Source organism: Hemiscyllium ocellatum, chromosome 33, assembly GCF_020745735.1.
Source record: "Hemiscyllium ocellatum isolate sHemOce1 chromosome 33, sHemOce1.pat.X.cur, whole genome shotgun sequence".
NCBI classification, from domain to species: domain Eukaryota; kingdom Metazoa; phylum Chordata; class Chondrichthyes; order Orectolobiformes; family Hemiscylliidae; genus Hemiscyllium; species Hemiscyllium ocellatum.
Window position 1 is genome coordinate 23,825,814 of NC_083433.1, and position 15,109 is coordinate 23,840,922.

General features: G+C 41.7%; 1 protein-coding gene across 1 annotated transcript in view; it reads right to left on the reverse strand.

Moving 5' to 3' along the window:
* Nucleotides 1-1,081: 1,081 nt before the first annotated feature.
* The window catches only part of triobpb (TRIO and F-actin binding protein b), a 133,085-nt gene continuing 119,057 nt past the window's right edge, over nt 1,082-15,109 (reverse strand). Inside the window, exons 13-15 of the mRNA XM_060849290.1 lie at nt 9,937-10,023; nt 9,651-9,814; nt 1,082-6,444 (exon numbers count right to left, since the gene is read on the reverse strand). Coding sequence (XP_060705273.1) covers nt 9,653-9,814; nt 9,937-10,023 — 249 coding nt within the window. The 3' untranslated portion in view covers nt 1,082-6,444; nt 9,651-9,652. The remainder of the gene's footprint in view (nt 6,445-9,650; nt 9,815-9,936; nt 10,024-15,109) is intronic.

Genomic DNA, 15,109 nt, shown 5'->3' on the forward strand with positions numbered 1-15,109 from the left:
GAAATGTAGAACTGGTACGCACCATTTACCTTCAGTCCAGACTTTGGTGGAGCCCACAATCCTGCCCAACAATTCCCTAAAATAATTTAAGAAGCAAAGAAGTGACTGCTGTGGGAAGTTCAAAACTCCTTGAGAATTGATGGACCCATTGTACCAAATGTCTGCCATACAGGGAAGTCCACCGTGTTGAATCACTGCCACTTCCTCAGGTCATAGGGTTCCTGAGTCAACAAATGTGCTGAAACATACAATGCTGACCCTAGACTGGTGCATATGCCACATGTTTATCCATACGAGGGTTCCTGATTGGCTAATTCAGCAATGACAGAGACAGGAACTTGTGGAGTCCGGTCTATTGCAGCATGTATCTAACTAATAATGTACAGAGATCCCCTGTGGCATTGCTCATAGTGAACCAGGCCATATGACGTGTGTCTGTTGATGCTGCTGGGGGAAGAATATCGATGTAACTGTCTCTCCCTGCTTCTATCTTGTTCTTTGCAATGAAGTTTCTGGCAAATTTTACAAAAACATATTTTACGTAGTACTTTTAAGTAATAACACCTTTCAAAATGTTTCGAAGGAGCATTACCAACAAAAATCTGACATCCAGCTTCATAATGACATACTGGGACTGGTGGCTCAAAGCTTCATCAGGAAGGTGATGGGTAAAGATTACATTGTGCAGCATCAGACCATTTGGCCTGACCGATCCAAGCTGCTCTTCATACTCCACTTGGACCTCCTTCCATCTTTCCTCTTCAAAATTAATCATCATAACCCTCTATTTCCTTTTCCTTCATATGCTTGTTTAGATGGTCTATTCTTGGGGTAGCATATTCTGGTGTTATGATACCCTATATTTGAAGGTGTGAAGAGGACCCCTAATCTATCTCACATGGAGTGGTGAAGATGTTAGATAATCCACTTTGACTTTAAGCCAGATATTATTTCATTTTGGAGTAGGCTTGATGGGTTGAACAGTCTTATCCTGTTCCTATTTGTTATGAAATTGTTGACGTTACTTCTGCATCCTGTGTAGCTGGAAGTTGCTGAGCCACAAACTGAATAACTTCTCAAATTTTCACTCATATTTAAACAATTTATTTTATAGTGTACTCTACATTGAAAAATATTCTTATAGATTATTGCAATAACTTCATATCACACAGCGGCTTGCTTGATACATGGCAGCTGCCTGCAGTGCTTCTTCTGGTAACCCACGTTTATTGTAACTTTGTAAAGCATTTTGTGTGGTTTATGAGTCAAATTGTAACCTGTGGTAGGGATGAGATGAGAAGAGATAAAAGTGACTGCCTTTAACATCAAGGCAGCATTTGACTGAGATCAAGGAGACCTCACAAAACTGAAGTCAGTAGAAATCGGGGAAAAGATTTCCATTGATTGGAGTCATGCTGAACAAAAAGGAAGATGGTTGTGGTTGTTGGAGGTCAATTATCTCAGTCTGAGGACATCTCTGCAGGAATTCCTGAGAATAGTGTTCTCATCAATGACCTTCCCTTCACATACGTTTAGAGATGGGATGTTCATAGATGATTGTATAATGTTCAATACCATTCACAACTGCTCAAATATTAAAAACAGTCTGTGTTCACATGCAGTCGAAAAGTGTGGCGCTGGAAAAGCACTGCAGGTTGGGCAACACCCAAGGAGGAGAGTCGCGTTTCGGGCATAAGCCTTTAATCAGGAATGATGAAGCCCCATTACTGATGAAGGGCTTATGCCCGAAACATCAATCTTCTGCTTCTCGGATGCTGCCTGACCTGCTGTGCTTTTCCAGCGTCACACTTTGCGACTCTGATCTCCAGCATCTGCAGTCCTCACTCCCTCTCTGTGTACATATGCAGCAAGACTTGGACAATATTGAGGCTTAGGCTAATAAAAGATAAATAACATCCATGCTCACACTAGTGCCAGGCAATGACCATTGCCAACAAGAGAGAATCTAACCATTTTCCCTTGATATGCAATGGCATTACCATTGCTACTCAATTCCCCTGTTATCAACATCTTGGGGCTAAGTCGACCAAAAATTGCACTGGACCAGCCAATACCTGATTAGAGGCTAGGAACTCTGCAATGAGTAACTCACCTCCTGTTCACCAACCACAAGAGGCAGGTCAGAGTGTGATAGAATTTGCCTGTATGTGTGCAGTTCCAACAGTACTCAAAAAGCTTGACACCATCCATGTAAAATAGCCACTCAATTGGCATCACATCCACCGCTTTCAACATTCTCTGCCTTACTATTGATGCATAGTGGCAGCAGTGTGTGCCTTCTTCAAAGTACATGACAGGAACTCACCAAGGCTCCTTAGGCAGCACCCTTCAAACCTGTGATTTCTAATGTCTAGCAGGACAGGCCCAGCCAACCAGAACCCCACAGGTTGCAAGTTCCACTCCAAGCCACACACCATCTAAAATCTTGGATCTCTCTCCCTGACATCATGATGGATGTTCCCAGATCATAAGGATAGCACTGGTTCAAGAAGGTGAGGCTAACCAACACTTTCTCAAAGGCAATTAGGGATGGGCAGCAAATGCTGGCTTTGCCAGTGACCCTAACATCCTGTGAACAATTAAATAAAAAAGAATCGTGTCCACAGGGATTTTTCTTTGTTGTAAACAATAAGATGTGAAAAGCACTAACTTTATTGAAGCATATTGATATATAAAACAGATGGTTATTACTGAGTGTTCAGACCCGCAGCTTGGAGTGGCATCAGAGAAGTGCAGACTAGACATTTGTGGTCAGAGGTACTCGGCAGCAAGAATTATGTCCAAATTGTTTATGTGACAGCGCCTGAAGGTACACTAAAAAACCTAATGTTATTGCAGTATTTAATTGTAGCATAATATCTTGGGTGGAAGGGAAAGGGTTATCAGTGCGAAATTGACAGTGAACCAGTAAGGAGCTATTAAAACGGTGATAAAACGCTGCAGGTCTTTTACAGATTCTGGTGTGACCGAGCAGATCTTATTTTGTGTTTTGGTAGTTTGTAGAGTAGATTAGTAGTTAGCTTTTTCTAAATACTGATATTGTCACTATATTGTAAAGTGATTACACTATTTTGTATTTTTGTAAAATACCTAAAAACTTTCTTTCTTCTCAATAAAAATATTTATAAAAAAAAGAACAATGTACTTGCGAGGTCTTGCACTTTGGAAAAAAGAATACAAGCATGGACTACTTTCTAAACAGTGAGAAAATTCGTAAAGCCAAAGTACAAAGGGATTTGGGAGTGCTAGTCGAGGATTCTCTAAAGGTAAACATGCAGGTTGAGTCCGTGATTAAGAAAGCGAATGCAATGTTATCATTTATCTCAAGAGGATTGGAATATAAAAGCACTGTTGTGAGAGACTTTATAAAGCTCTGGTTAGGCCCCCTTTGAAGTACTGTGTCCAGTTTTGGTTCCCACACCTCAGGAAGGACATACTGACACTGGAGCGTGTCCAGTGGATTTTCACATGGAATGGTAGGTCTAACATATGAGGAACGGCTGCGGATTGTATTCATTGGAGTTTAGAAGATTAAGGGGAGATCTAATAGAAACTTAAAAGATAATACATGGCTTGGACGCTTGGAAATAGTTTCCGTTAAGCGAGGAGACTAGGAACCGTGGACACAGCCTTAGAATTAGAGGGGGTAAATTCAGAACAGAAATGTGGAAACATTTCTTCAGCCAGAGAGTGGTGGGCCTGTGGAATTTATTGCTGCAGAGTGCAGTGGAGGCCGGGACGCTAAATGTCTTCAAGGCAGAGATTGATAAATTTTTGATGTCACAAGGAATTAAGGGCTATGGGGAGAATGTGGGTTAAGTGGAGTTGAAATGCCCATCAGCCATGATTGAATGGTGGAGTGGACTCGATGGGCCGAATGGTCTTACTTCCACTCTTATGGTCTTATAGTGTGCAGCCTTTACAAGAACATTCAGGTCCCTGGTTGGCAATACAGTTTCAGGGGATCATTGGTAAGATGCAGAGAGGTTTAGGGAAGGAATTCTACAGCTTAGGGCCCGGCAGATGAAGATCAGTCTGTTAATGACATGATGATGGCTAAAACTGGGGAAATGCACAGATCTCAGACAATTGTGAGGATGGGGAGATCACAAAGAGGGAGGGTGAAGCCATGGAGCAATTTCAGAACAAGCATGAGTTATAAAATCTACGGCTTGTTGGACTGGGAATCAGTGCATGTCAATGAGCACAGGTAGTAGATGGGGAATGGAGTCTGTAGTTGGGACTGAAGACAATGGCTTTGGTCTGGCCATTGTTTGACTGGAGGAGAATTATGTTCCTTCAGGACCAGATGTTGAACAACAGCCAATGTAAATCAGACACAATGGATGGGTCAGTTTTGTTCATGGGTGATGCTCTTGACAATGGGAGATGAAAGTCAAGTCCATCTGACATGGAAGAGGGTGAGCCAGGAAAATTGACAAAGAGTCAGGTCCTGGTTGCTGCTGGGTCTGACAGCCTGGAGAGAGGGTGTGGAAAGTGAGGGCTGGATAGCTGGTGCAACAGTTAGCTTACTGTGCAGCTTCAGTTGACTTCACTGCTCGAATGTTCCTCAGCATGTTCTTCAGCCTGTATAATGCTCAATGGACATCAATTCATTTTTTTAATAACTTTTTTTTTGATGGGATGTGGGGTCATTGACAAGACCAGCATTTGTTGCCCATCTCTAATTAACATTAAAACAAGAGTGGTTTGCATGGCCATTTCAGAGAAGTGAACCATATCTACCTACATGAATAGTTTCCATACAAGGAGATGGTGTCCATACTATATTAAACAAATAGACACTTTGATACATGGATTTCACTGTATCCATGATATTTGAACTTAAACATAGTGATGAATGGTTACAGCTTACCAAAAATAACTGAACCAACTCCTCTTTGCCTTATTTGGGACAATTTACATTTACATTTTCTCTGCTGCTATCGCTCATCTTCTCCTTACAAGACAATAATGAACAGAAGTGGCGTAATCATAGCAGTTCAGATAGCAATTTCAGATCTTCCTGAAATTCTGTTGGTATTGATCAGAGACTCTCTGTAAACAGCTTTTTTTTTCACCAGAATACTGCAGATATTCAGCCCTCCACCCACTATACCTACATAAACCAAACTGCACATGAAATCAGGACACTTGGTTAAGAAGGAGAGATAGATGGAGGGAGCCCAGCGAGTTGTTACTGTGTAGGGACAACACCCTTTGAGAAGCAGTGGGACTGGAAAAACAGGACAAAGGAAAACAAAATGAGATTTCTTGCTGTCCTCTTGCAATGTGATTTTCAACAGCCATCTTCAAACTCCATGACGGCAGGCAGACATGAGGTGACTTCCCTTTCAATGGTTCCTACTGGATGCCAGTGCTAATGGGTTTGAAACTGAGGCTGCTGGAATTAAGCAAATCTTTGGTGACTGAGCAATGGAACAGAGTCAAGCGACTCTTGTTCCATGTCCTGTGTTCCTGGGCACAGCCTAAGTGCTGGTTTTAAGGGATGTCTGACTTGCAATGGGGAAAATACACAAAAATATATATGCGATTATTAAAAACCCACCTGTTATGTCGTAAGATTGCAACATGTTACCCTCAAATAGTGCTTTATATAACAGTTAACAGGAGTAATAAACTGCTTTTAATTATTTTTTAAAAAGTTGTTCTTCTTAAATGCAATGTTTATCAAGATTGGGTACTGGGATTTGCCATACAGTTGGTTACACCAAGTGGGTCTGCAGTGAGAGTTGTTGACTCTTGCAGAATTTCCCAAGAGTCTCAAGGACAAGCAAGCCCTGGGGAAGAAATATCAATTTAAAATAAACTCTCAACTTTTTTTAATAACTACAAAAATGTTGGGAGTCTGAGTGACAGTCAAAAGCCATCTGATTGGGTAACAGAGCCTGCTCACTTTCCCATTGGCTAGATGAGCGTTCTGGTGACCAGTTTGGGGAAATGTTGACAACCATAATTCCTGGCGCCCCGCCGAAATAAAAAGGGGAAGTGCAAGGGAGGGGGCCATACGAGGAACCCAACAAGTAGCAATTGCTGCAGAATGCAGTCAGCCCCCTTCAAGCACTGGATGATGGAAAGATCACGGTCGGCATTAACGTCGCTGTGGTAACAGCTAAACCGAAGAGTGCTTGGCTGGGAGACAAAAACAGGGTTTCGAAGGCAGCAAGGGATTAAATTGATAACCTGTGTGAATATATTTCTATATATCTATTCACTTTTAATTTCACAGCAGTAATCCACAGTGGGAGGTGTTATTAAGAAGAAAAAAAGACAAGGAAAAAGTAGTGGTTGTTTTCTTCATAGCTCCTCACTCTCAGGGATTTTCACCATCTTGGATCACTACTGAAGGCTTAAGCATTAAATTTAACTTCTCTTCCTGTGTGGTAATACCAGAGCTCTGATCTGTGAAGGGAGACAAAGGAAACAGAAGAAGGAATGAATGATCTTTCCACTTATTCTTTTAAAAACCTTTCCAAATTTTCCATTTCTTCTTTCTCTTAATTCATCAATACGTTAGGCCTCACTGATGAAGTATATCTTACCCGTTTACACCCAGTGGCACATCCAGTACACTTAGCTTAACTATTTCAGGTATAGACCAAACTAATGTCCATGATTCACATTGGTCTCCAAGGCCCAACGATCCTTGAGGCCCAGGGCAAGTAAAACTCCAGAATGTTCATAGAGTTAAAGTTTAAGAGAATTTTGTTTACTTAAGGAGTGATATACCTGTCTTGGAATCAGTTCAGAAAAAATTCACTCGGCTGATTCCTGAGATGAAGGGGTTGATCTTGTGAGGAAAGTTTGAGCAGGTTGGGCCCAAACTCATTGAAGCTGCAAATGTGTTGCTGGTCAAAGCACAGCAGGCCAGGCAGCATCTCAGGAATAGAGAATTCGACGTTTCGAGCATAAGCCCTTCATCAGGAATAGAGCATAAGCCCTTCATCTATTCCTGATGAAGGGCTTATGCTCGAAACGTCGAATTCTCTATTCCTGAGATGCTGCCTGGCCTGCTGTGCTTTGACCAGCAACACATTTGCAGCTGTGATCTCCAGCATCTGCAGACCTCATTTTTTACCCAAACTCATTGAAGTTTAGAATAATGGGATATGATCTTATTGAAATATGTAAGATTATGAGGGTAGAGTTTAAAAATAAAAGACCTTACATTTAAGACAGAGGTTGAGAAGTAATTTCTTCTTTCACAGGATCATAAGGCTGTGGAATTCTCTTCTCCAGGTGATCATGGAGGCTCATGTTCAACATTGAATTAAACAGACTTTTGATTAACATGGGAGTCAAGGATAAAGAGGGCCAGGGAGGAAAATGGAGTTAAGACCACAATCAACTCTGCCATGATCTTATCGAACAAGTTGAGCAGGTTGAAGGCTCTTTCCTGCTCTTAATTCTTATATGAGATGAATATATGTAGATTTGAATCGAGATGTCAAAGTGGTGGGTTGACTGAGGCTTACTGGTGCAGGGAATTGATAAAGTAGGTAAGAAGAAATGTTTCATGCTTGCAGGAGACTAGTATAAGGGCACCTAACCACTCTCACAAGGCACATAATTCTAACATGAAACAGGAAAATTCCAGGTAACAGCCCTGGACAATGAAGGAAGAAAGGGAAATTTATCTAAATCCCCCCAAAAAAAAATGCAGAAAAGATCTTGGGCATCTGACTGAGCACTCATTTCGCTACGGAGACATGCATCAAATCTTCAGTTGGCAATGAAAGGATCAGAATGTGGCAAAGGTGTTCAACCTTGGTTAGTTCTGGAACTTGGTAACAAGTTCCTGACTGGAAGTAACACCATAAAGAGGAAAAGCACAGGTAATAGTGGAAGGATACTTATTGGACTGGAGGCCTTTGACCAGTGGAATCCCTCAGAAGTCAGTGCTGGGCCCATTATTGTTTGTTATTTATATCAATGATTTGGATGAGAATGTACAAGGCATGATTAGTAAGTTTGCTGATTACATTGAAATAGGCAGTAATGTGGACAGTGAGGAAGGTTCTCAGAAATTGCAGCAGGACCTTGATCAGCTGAAGAAGTTGGCCAAGAAATGGCAAATGGAGTTTAATATAGATAAATGAGAGGCCTTGCATTTTGGAAAGTCAAATCTGAGTTACATAGTGAAAGGTAGGGCCTTAAGGAGTGTAGTGGAACAGAGGGATCTTGGAGTTCAGGTTCACAGTTCTCTGAAAGTAGAGTCACAGGTAGACAGGACAGTGAAGAAGGCTTTTGGCACACTGGCCTTCATCGATCAGAGCATCGAGTATAGAGGTTAGGAAAGTATGTTGCAGTAATACAGGATGTTGGTGAGGACGCACTTGGAGTATTGTGTTCTGTTTTGGTCACTATGTTGTAGGAAGGATGTTAATAAACTGGAAAGAGTGTAGAAGAAATTTACAAAGATATTGCCTCGTCTGAGTTATAGGGAGAGGTTGGACAAGCTAGGACTTTTTTCTTTAGAGTGTAGCAGACTGAAGGGGAACATTATGCAGATGTATAAGATCGTGAGAGGCATGGATAGGCACTCAGTCTTCCTCCAAGGGTTGTAGAATCGAGGACTAGAGGGCATCAGTTTAAAATCATCAGTTTAAGGCTAGATGGGAAAGAATTAAAGGAAACATCTATGGGGCAACTTTTTTACATAGAAGGTGGCATGCATATGGCATGAGCTGCTAGTGAAAGTGGTTGAGGCGGGTACATTAACAACATTTAAAAGGCATTTGGACAAACACACGGGTAGGAAAGGATTAGAAGGATACGGGCCAAGTGCAGAGAAATGGGGTTACTGTGGTTACATTTTGGTCAGCATGGACCAGTTTGGGCTAAAGAGCCTGTCTCCGTGCTATAGGACTCTATGTCTCCATGACAGATCTGGGGCAGTTTTGAATGAAATCCTGAAGACAGGACGAAATTGGCAGTGTCGGATGGTAAAGGGGCCCTCCCTGCTTGCTCAAGGGTCCACAGGGTCCTTCATTGCTCACCACTTCTACCACTCCACATGAAAAACCCAACAATTCCTCCTGCCATGCAGTTCCACCAGCAGACCACCTGTGAAGGAGCTTCATGGGCATCCCTCTGGAGTCACATGAGTCATCTCCCAGCCCTCCTCCATCTCACTCACTCAATCATCATTTCCTTCTATTCCTTTCTGCTTTGTACATTTATTCAGTTTCCCTTTAAATCCTTAGGATGCTTCAACAGTTAAATTTTGGGAAGACATTTTAAAAACTAGTGAAGTAGCAAACTCATATTTAACTTGGAACAACTGGGTGATAGAGATGGATCCAGGCTTAACCTCAATGCTGAGTTGGTTCATCTCAACTGAAGGGATCGCAACTTAAGTTGGCAATATCTCTGGAGATTTAATTATTATCCATTCCCTCAGCCCCCGTCTCTCTGACAAACATGCCTCTGAATCGGAGGAGTTTCAGAGATCTGGGAAGGTTGTGGGCAGGAGGAAATTTACATAGATAGGGAGGGAGTTTGAAAAACAGAATCAGAATTTTATAATTGAGGCCCTTCCTATCACGTTGCAAGCGCCAGCCCCAACCTTTGGAACTAGGTCTCGGGTCATGGAGGTCATAACTCACCTTCACTTTGTGATGCTGTTCTGCAAAGTGTCTTTCTCCTTGAGTGCAGCCATAGCCAGCTTTAACTGCTCTTTAACCTGGTTGAGTTCCCGTTCTGTTCTGACCTTCATGACACTTAGCTCCGTGTAAATTTCGTTGTACCTGTCTGTTGCATACTTTTTATCCTGAAAAAGAAATTCATTAACAGAAACCATCCTGGTTATTCTGGACACTGAACACATACACAGGAGACAGAAGTGCTGTCCTGACTCCTTCCTGCAGCTTCCTGAGTGTGAGCTGTACTCACCCATTGCATAGACTGAAGCTCATCCCGTAGGCACACAGTCTCCCTCCTGAGATTCTGCACTTCATTCTCCTTAATCCGCAGTAATACCTGAGGATTGGCACAGAATGAGTTCACACATCAGCTAGAACCATCCAACAAAGATGATTCCTTAATTTACAGCCAGATTACAACTGCATGGTCAAGTGCCTAAAATCTAATGGAGAGGCTTGAGGAAGCTTACACAGGGAATGGTACTGGGGGTGAACTGCCAGAAATGTTTGACAACTTTTGATATTAATTGCTCTTACTGCTTTCATTCACTATGAAAGACAATTTTTCAAGCATTATTTGAACTCAATAACACTGAAATCTTTCAGCTACCAAATTACACAAATGTTTGATTATCTTTATCTTACATTATTACACCCAGGATTTTGCACATTTTAAAATAATACATTCTTACAAATAAAATATCAAATTGTTTTTGATACTTCATCCTTGATTGGATTTTTCTCATGCCTTATAATTTTAAACACTAATTGCAAAATTTCACTTTCAGAGACTAGAGAAATTAATTTAGTTCCAGTTATTCTAGAACAAATTTTGGCATGGTGGCTCAGTGGTTAGCACTGCTGCCTCACATCACCAGGAACCTGGATTCAATTCCAGCCTCAGGCAAGTGTTTGCATATTCTCCCCGTGTCTGCGTGGGTTTCCTCCGGGTGCTCCGGTTTCTTCCTAGAGTCCTAAGATGTGCAGGCTAGGTGAATTGACCATGCTAAATTGCCCATAGTGTTCAGGGATCTGTAGGTTATGTCCATTAGTCAGGGGTAAATGTAGAATAATAGGGGAGGGGAATGGGCTTGGGTGGGATACTCTGTGGAAGGTCGATGTGGACTTGTTGGGCAGAAAGGCGTGTTTCCACACTGGAGGGATTCTATTCTATTCTATTCAGTTGGTATCAATTGCACTGAACAGCTACAAATTGACATCCTAACTTATTATCAACTAACAACACTGTCATTAATTAGTATCTAATCATAACATCACAGCATTCAAGCATTTTCAGGCGAGTCAGTGTTTAATTTTCTTCAGTGTTTTCCATCAATGTATTGAGACATGTTATGACACATCTCTGGAGCAGGTGGGACTTGAACCCAAGCCCCTTGGTTCACAGGAAGGGACATTCTGCTGCCTTCATTGTTTTCAGCTCACCGAAATGAAGAGATACTTTGATGAAATCCCACTGCAACTTGAAATATAGCCTTTATTTTACCATTTTTCTGTAATGTCTTGGGCTGACTATAGCTATGATTTAAGAATTTGACTATATTTCTGTTTCTTTGTAGACAGATTCCCTACAGCATCGGAGCAGGCCATTTGACTCACTGTGTCCACAGTGCCCTCCAAAGAGAATCTCACCCAGATCCACCCCCTAGTGTATCACTGTAACCCTGCATCTTCCATGCTTAATCCACCTAACCTGGACACCCTTGGATTATAGGAGGAAAGCGGAGTACCAGAGGAAACCCACACAGACACAGGGAGAATGTGCAAACTCCACATAGACAGTTACATGAGGCTGGAAGTGAATGTGGGTCCTTGGTGCTGTAAGCCAGCAGTGCTAATCACTGAGCCACTGTGCTATTCCTGTGAGACATCAGTTGTGAATTGCCGATTTGTTGATGATCGCTTAACAGCATTATTCACTAGCGACAATGTGAGATTACATTAGTGATGATTACAATATGTTACAATGCATCTTATGGGATAATTAAAGTGGTTGATTCACTTATAATGTACAGCATTTTCAATGTGGTTTCCCTCCACTTAGAAATTGGTTATATTGTACTGACACTTCAAACTCACCTTAGAATAGATCTGGTATACAAACAGATGTTACATTACATGAAAATCATAGGTAAATCTGTATCGAGAAGAGCAGTAAGACTGAAAAGACACGTGACATTGATTTTTCTTGAGCTTTGTTTATACTGTATATACATCACCTGTTAGATGACAACTTCAAGATTTGACAACTGGGAAAAATGTAGCGAGGCTAGCTGTCTTGATACATTTTTTAAAACCACCTTCAACTTGATGAAGGGGCATAAAGACATTCAAGATCTGGAAAGTAGCCCCTGGTGTTTAATAGATCAATGTCCACATGTTGCATTAGGCACCAATTGACTTTTGAAGATCCACTTTTGGAACACTGCGTTCAGTTCTGGTCTCCCTACTACAAGAAATACGTTGTGAAATTTGAAAGGGTTCAGAAAAGGTTACAAGGATGTTGCCAGGCTTGGAGGGCTTGAGCTATGGCAGGGGGAGGCTATATAAGCTGAGGCTATTTTCCCTGGAACTTCAGAGGTTGAGGCATATGTTATAGAGGTTTATAAAATCATGAGGGGCATGGATAGACCAAATAACCAAGGTCACTTCCCTGGATGGGATCTCCAAACCTAGAGGGCACAGGTTTAAGGTGAGAGAGGAAAGATTTAAAAGGGATTTAAGGGGCAACATTTTCACACAAAGGGTGGTGTATGTATGGAATGAACTGCCAGAGGAAATGGTGGAGGCTGGTACAATTACAACATTTAAAAGGCATCTGGATGGGTACAGGTTGTTCTGCTATAATGCGTGTTTTGTTAACGTGATTGACAAATTGAGGACACTGTTTCGAAAGCACAAACTTTTAAAACGTGTCTTGGCTGTGATGCAATTACTTTGCCAACACTTTAAGCGCTATTTCTAAAGCACAATGTTTCTATAACACAGGGTTGCAAAAGAATGCAACCCTGTGTTATAGAAGAACTACCCTAATAAGAATAGGAAGGGTTTAGAGGGATATGTGTCAAAAGCCAGCAATGGGATGAGATTAATTTAGGATATCTGGTTGGTAGGAGCTAGTTAGACATTTGTTTCCATGCTGTACATTTCTAGGACTCTATTTACAAGGACTTTACTAATATTTATAGTTTAGCACAAACATCAGTTTACACCTTTCTCTTCTGGGCTCTTTTGGTGTTCAGTAGCCAATTTCCCACTGGTAAAGAATCTAGCTCTTTTTAAACAAACCACAAGTAAAAATCAAAATCACGTCAGGGAGAGATAATGTACTCCACTCTCAACGGTACCAACCGATCCTGAAATCTTCCAAGCTTCTGCTGGACGTCACATGCAAGAACCCACTTCTTGGTATTTTTAATCAATCTGTTCAGATGTTATGACATACTTCTGGTTAAGGAATAGGGACACTGCTGCTTTGCCACAGGAGCCCAAAGCCGAACTCTTCTTTTTGAAAATCCAACCAGAAAATCACCCATCTGAATTAATGAATCAAAAGCACTGGCCCCCAGGGAAATGCAATAAGAACAAAAATCAAAAAATGTGGGGAACTGCATTTCTAACTTTGACAACTGACAATGTCAAGGCTGATGCACACAGAAACATCTTTTATGGAGCTTATAGAGACTGCTGTGAGCAAATTTCCTTTGAATGAAACATCTTTTGGTGAGTAATTCCTGTTATAGAGAGTAACGTCTATACATGTACACCAGTTAAACTTAAACTCCTCACCACAGCAACATACACTCAGTCATAGTTAAGAGTCTTGGGCATTGCCAAATGAACAGCATGTGCATTTTAGAAATAATTCCAGCGTGGTAAAACTGGCACCTTCCTGAAAATACTGATGAGATCTCACTCCTCAGTGTGGATACTGAAGGCTCTGTACAAGCAAGCATTAGAACCTTTGCTGATTTATCATTTTTACGTTTCTCATTTTTGGTTTGAAGCTGTGAATTGTGAGTTAAGAGCTGATGATGACCTTTGGACTATGAGCAGCAACTTGTTTTAAAAGAAAGAGAACATAAAAAAAAAGCCTGATATTTGTTTGAGGTCAGGCCTGGAAGTTAAAATTAGATTAGATTCCCTCCAGCATGGAAACAGGCCATTTGACCCAACACATCCACATTGACCCTCCGAAGAATAACCCGCCAGAGCCCTCCCCCTACCCTATGTTTACCCTTGACTAATGCACCTAACACCATGTGCAATTTAGCACGGCCAATTCACCTGACCTGAACATTTTTGGATTGTGGGAGGAAATCCACACAGACATGGGGAGAATGTGCAAACTTCATGCACACAGTCGCCCAAGGCAGGAATTGAACCCTCCCTGGTGCTGTGAGGCAGCACTGCTAACCACTGAGCCACTGTGCCAGCCACAAATGGCAGGTTGATTCTTGTTCAAAGAATAGAGTAGTCGTTTCAGTTCCAGAGATGCATTATACTGGATTCAGAGAAGCACATGTTGAATGTTAACTGGGGCCTTATAGGGAGAACAACCAATCTAACCAAGAGAAACCAAAGTTTGAACTGGTTTTTGAATTATGTTTGAGTTAGAAAGTTTGTGACTGTGAAAGCTGTAGGATGGAGGTTTGATTACTGACTGGTTTGTCCTCCCATTATTAATTTATTGAATGGTTAGAGAATAGGACCTCAGTTATAAGTAAGCAATAAGATGGTGCTATTTTCTGAGTCGACAGATTATGAAGGAGCAAAGATGGCCTTTAATAGATTGATGTGGGAGTTTAGGGAGAGTTTTCATGTTACTGATGATTATGTCTTTGGTTGCAAATCCAATCACATTGCATGGATCAGCTGGAGCAGCACTTAGAGGCAATGAGGAATTTACAAGAGCTGGGGGTGTGATGGAAGTTTTAGGAAGGGAGAAAAGCTGCAGATACAGTCAGGTAGATGGGTTAACTCCAGGAAAAATAGGAGGGGCAGGCAGGTAGTACAGGAGACCCGTGTGGCTATTCCTCTCTCAAACAAGTATGCTGTTCTGGAAAATGTAGGGGGTGATGGACTCTCAGGGGAATATAGCATGAACAGCCAAGTTTGTGGTACCGAGAATGACTCGAATGTAATGTGGGGTACGTTGGGTTCCAAGACATCAACTGTGATAGGGGACTCTAGTCAGAGGCACAGACAGACATTTCTGCAGCTGGCAGATAAATCAGAATGGTGTGGTTCCTCCCTAATGGCAGAATCAAAAGTATCTCCGTAAGACCATTCGGCCCATCAAGTCCACTTTACCATTTAATCGTGGCTGATGGGTGTTTCAATTCCACTTACCCGCACTCTCCCCGCAGCCCTTAATTCCTTTTGAGATCAAGAATGAATCAATC